Raw genomic sequence first — 5,200 nt, 5'->3', positions numbered from 1 at the left:
TCTCTGAGGGGACGAGTTCCTCGGACCGGGGTGCTGCTCGTCGCCCGGACCGCGCCGGCACGTCGAGAGCGGCCGCTGATGAAAGTCAGGGATAACGGGTCGTTTCTATGTGTCTAAGAACCCCGTGACTGCTAAGATAGGGCTGTTCCTGCTCATGCGGACCACTGCCTGTGCGTGCAGGAATGAAATATCTCTGGTATCGGGTTAAACCGACGAGATTTTTGGGTTTCGCTGTAACCGCTGCTCTTCCATTGATGCTTCTTGACATCAGAATAGTGCTGCGTTTTAGGAAACCAGCCCTCCAGAGCCCGAGTTGTCACTAGTTGTCACTAGGGATGAAAACAGTCCGTAGTGTGTATTTTTTTTTCAGGAAACTATTCACTGAGAGTTCCAGAGCTGTATTTACGCCTCAGAGTGGCCCTGGAAGAGGGGTAAAAAGTAAAGGTGGGGAGCACTGCTGCATTTTTCAGTTACGAACAAAAGCATAGACCTGAAAGACTGGTTGATTTGTTTGTTTGTTTGTTTGTGTGTTGGGGGGATCTGTTAAGATTAGTTAAAGATTAGTTAAGATTTTTTCTGATAATAAAATTTCAGTAGGTCAATTAACCTTTCAAGTAAATGAAAATTTTTTAAAAAACATTCAGCAGCACCACGTTTACTTTTAAGAACTCAGGACTATAGGCATCACTGTTGAATTTCTTGAGTGTTGTAGTTCTAAATATTTTTTTCTCAAATGAATCATCCATTACTTAAGTTCTGCCAAAAATGGGTGAAGAAAACATACTGCAATAGTGTGAAAAATCAGAAGGTTAGGGCTGCAAATATAAAATGTGTGGTCAAAAAGACAAACACGTTGGATTGTCACTCAAAGTTGTGGGATTTTTACCAGCGTTTTCCGTATGAAATGCTGCCCAGTCAGTGGTGAAAGGGCTTGCACAGTTGCCGTGAAACACATTGTTCCTTCCCTTGTTGCCCAAAGCTAAATGTACCTACAGAACTCCTGTAAGTGCGCTTTTCCAGGCACACCTCACCTGGCTTTATGCCGGTGTTCACTCATTCAATTCTAGAATTTGAAACTGCGGAAACTCTCCTAAACTCAGAAGTACACATGCTTCTTGAGCACCGTAAGCAGCAGAACGAGAGTGCAGAAGATGAGCAGGAGCTTTCAGAAGTCTTCATGAAAACCCTGAACTACACAGCCCGCTTCAGCCGCTTCAAAAACCGTGAAACCATTGCCAGTGTCCGGAGGTGAGTGGAAGAGTTAGGCGATAAGACCATACTGGAGAGTCTGGTGTAGAATATTGCTGCTGCGTTACAGTTCAGTGGTGTTTCCCGGTTTGTACTGTAATTCTGAATCTTGTCTTTCTGAAGAGACAAGAAATCTGAATCACAGAGGGTTGTACTTTGAATGGCTTCGTTTTCAGTATTTAAATGACAGCAGATTGCATTAAATGGGAGGATTTTCCAGACTTTGTAGAGCAAGCTGAGGAAGGGGAGTTAACAGGTGTGACTTTCCTCTTTGCTCATGTAATATATATATATATAGACTCATATGAGTCTTTCTTCCTGCAGAAAAACATTGACTTCAGTGCCAGAAACAGAGTGAAAAAATGTATCTATTTGGTTTAGTTTATGCTCTTTTATCTTGTCATTTCACCAAGTTGTTATCGTTCCTTACAGTTTGCTGCTGCAGAAAAAGCTCCATAAATTCGAATTGGCGTGTTTGGCTAACTTGTGTCCAGAGACAGCGGAGGAGGCAAAAGCCTTGATTCCTAGGTGAGCTTTTATTGCTTTATACTTTCCTGTGATGGAAGGCCAGCGATGGGCAGATGCCCTCTCTTGAATCCAGCTCAGCTGATGGAAACACTTTTGTTCTCAGTCTCTCTTCACCTACGCATTGACCTGAGAGTGAGACACTTTTTGTAAGTGTCCCTAATCCACTTCCAACAACGTTCAGTGTAAACAGCTTCATTTGGGGTTCTTAGCCCACCCGGTTGTGTCGGTGTCTGTTGGAGGTTTTTCTGCTGGAGCAAATGGCAGTGCTCCAATGAACTGTTCTGTGGATAATGTGCAGGGGAGCAGTAACTTCTTCATATCTTGATTTGGCCTGAGGTGGTCTGAGATGGAGGAGGGAATGAAAAATTCATCTCAATGACAGTTTCTTCCTTATATGCTAAGATTTCATAGCAAGGCGGGACTGGCTCATGAGCACGCGGCTACAGGGACTTCATTTAGAGCTCTCTGTAAAGCTACACCTGCCTCGCCTGTTTGATAAAACATTTCGAAATTGTTCCGCAGAAAGTGCTGGGAGGGATGGAACTTTGTTATTTAAAGAGGAGAGGCTGCACAGCGATTAGAGAGGTATTTGTACGGTAACGTTACAGACAGTTCCTGGTGGTACCATACCGGGGGGGGTGATGATGGTGTGGGGACTGACAGGAGAGAATTACAGCTCTCTGACATGAATCCGGGCGGAGATTACTTCTGAAATGTTAATGTACCCGTGTTGTTCTTATCTTACAGCCTGGAGGGCCGATTTGAAGATGAGGAATTACAGCAGATTCTTGATGACATTCAGACTAAACGCAGCTTCCAGTATTAAGGTTGTCCCTCAAAAACCTCATCTGACCAGGAAAACCCTGGGACCTTTGACTGCTTCTCAGCCCTCCGGACCAATCCAGCTCCCGGCTGCGCAAGGGGGGTTGTGGGTACACGGGACTCCAGTGCTGCGTCATCCACGGGTGCGTTCAGGCTGGAGATCAGTGTAGTCCTTCTGGTTTGTTTCGTGTGCGTGTTGGTAAGAACACCTGCACTGTAAGAGCCCAAGACCCTGAAAGGCCTTTTCCCAGTGGCTCAAGTATTTGTTTCTTTGAAATCCCTCTCCCAGGTTTGGAAATTTTCAACGTGTTTCTGTTTGTAGCAGAAACATAGACACAGTGACTTTTTTGTGAACTTCTGAGAGGTGGAGAAGCTTGTTCTTGACTCTTTAGAAGGTTCAGCGATGGGCGGAATCAATATCTGTGGTTTTGTTTGTTTGTTTAAATTTTATTCTTTGAGCAGGACAGTGGACTTCTACAGCTTTGATAATTTTCTGTTATTGTTTAGTGTAAATTAAAAGATATTTCTAATTAAAGCCTCGTGCATATTTTGATTTTATTAATGAGGACCTTTTTGATAAACATACCCTGTGACTACTAACCTGGGGACTCCAAGCGTGTAGTAACACAAGTACAATTTAGGTCAGGTCGGACAGAGGTGTTACTGTGATCTTAATGAAAGAACATTTGGGCAGCATCTCGCTCTCACCTCCTGGGTTCTCTCCCAAGTGATCTCAGAGACCCAACCCATTTGCTGTTTCAGAAGAGAAAAAAGTGAGGAAGAACAATTATGTGGATGTTAACGAAGCCAGGTATCCATCCTGGGAGGGATGGACTCCTTAAGTGGCTTCCCAACTGCCACGATTCTAGGAAGGAATCAAGCAGTCAATAACGTGAGGCTATGGAGGGTGGCTCTGGGGAGTGGCACACCCAGTATTATCTGAGCTCAGAGCTGGGAAGTTGGAAACCACCACAGATTGTTAGCTTTTAGTTGAAAGGAATGTTCTTTTAGTAGGATAAATTTCTTAGCCAGCCCTCTTGAATGTTAGATGCTGACAATTTTACCGCCACACCTTGAAGAAGGAAATCTTCAGGAAAGAATAGCTGGGACAAAGGAAGACACGTGTGTTACGGCGCTGCTCATGATGATGAGCAATAGCGTTTCACTGATGTTGCAAAAGGGAAAGAAATAGGGTATTATTTCAGCTCTTACTGGAAACTTAATGCTGCCGCAATGCTGAAAAGCCAAGCTGGTTTATGACCACTGGTTGGGCTACCTCAGCTGAAGCACGTTACCTCAAACAGCATTTATTTCTGTGCTTTAATGGCATTGCATCTCCTCAAGCCAAGAAACCACCCAGGCTTTTCTAACTGACTACAGTAACTTTGACTGGATCAGAGTACTTATAACCAAAGACAAAAGCAAGATGGCATGGTGAATCCTACTTCATAAAGCTTAGCGGCCCCTTTTGATACGGGGTACGTGTTCCAGTGGCTGCTCCCACTGCTCTGTAAACTGTTCTGTTCAAGCAGCTTTAAGACGTTTACATGTTTCAAATGCACAAGCTCTCAAGGCTGAATGACAACTCATTTTTATTAAAAAAAAAAGCCATTCTGCTCCTCTTTACCTAGATTCCTGGGTGAAGCTGTTGTCCCAAAACTGGTGGGCAAGACACCGGTATACACACAGAGCCAAGGTATTTGATTTATTACCAGTTGTGTGCAGAATAGGGTGCCTGGTGGTGTCTTCACAAAGCTAGCACACCCTGATTCTGTGTACCTCAAACCTTCCAGAGAACAAAGAAATCACTTCTTACTGGTTAACAACTGAAAAATACTTTCATCAATCAGTATTCTATTTTCTACTGGTTAGTTCATCTTTGCCTGCTATTCAAATGAGTATGCATGTGTCCTGAGAGGTTATCTTTTGAGCTGGAGGGTTTCTTGGGTGGGTGGTCATTGAGTCGGTGGTGGCGGTATCCCCGTGCCGTCTTGCCTTTCCCCTAGTTACTGCAGAAAACTGCTGATCTTAAGTTCTTGGGGGTTATTCGACTTTTGGTGTCTTTTGATCAGGGTGTTTCTCTTCACCGGTCCCTTAATCCCCCTTCAAGGCCACAGCCATCAACGAGACATGCACTGTTTATACAACGCGTTATAATAGAAGTCCTTTCCAGCAAACCTCAGCGCATAGTCCAATTCCGCAACTGGCCAGCTTCTGCTTTACATCCTTAGGATGTAATAATTGTAACGGGGAGGCATTACGACTTCTTGACACCTTTGTAAGCTAACATACGACTCCCAGAGAGCAGCCTATCAGACTTAGTGACCTGAAGGTGGTCTCAGGAGATTTGCACTATCTTCCACAAAATTTAAGAGCACCGAGATTAGTTGCCCTTGATCGTTCTGTTCCAAAACCCGGTAATCGGGATGGGGAAGGTTTCCAAAGGAATCGTGCAAGTTGCGACCCTGTGGTGGCACCTGGCAGTTTGGGGAACACGCAGAGGATGAACACGACGCAGCCCGGGAGACGCGCAAGGCGTCGCGGTGTGGGCGCAGGGAAGTGTCGCCCTGCCAGCGCTGCCCGTCTGGAGAAGCTGAAGGCA

At 44.9% G+C, this 5,200-nt stretch overlaps 1 protein-coding gene across 1 annotated transcript; it reads left to right on the top strand.

Moving 5' to 3' along the window:
• Window positions 1-370: 370 nt before the first annotated feature.
• POLR2D (polymerase (RNA) II (DNA directed) polypeptide D) lies at window positions 371-2,602 on the top strand (the record flags this gene model as incomplete). The annotated part of the gene is made up of 4 exons (XM_010142516.1): window positions 371-414; window positions 1,068-1,248; window positions 1,681-1,776; window positions 2,524-2,602. Coding segments are annotated over 4 exons (400 nt in total), but the record flags the coding sequence as incomplete, so codon positions are not given.
• Between the last annotated feature and the right edge of the window lie 2,598 nt (window positions 2,603-5,200).

This window comes from Buceros rhinoceros, unplaced genomic scaffold, assembly GCF_000710305.1.
Source record: "Buceros rhinoceros silvestris isolate BGI_N320 unplaced genomic scaffold, ASM71030v1 scaffold30348, whole genome shotgun sequence".
NCBI lineage: Eukaryota > Metazoa > Chordata > Aves > Bucerotiformes > Bucerotidae > Buceros > Buceros rhinoceros.
This window is presented reverse-complemented; position numbering and strand designations above follow the sequence as displayed.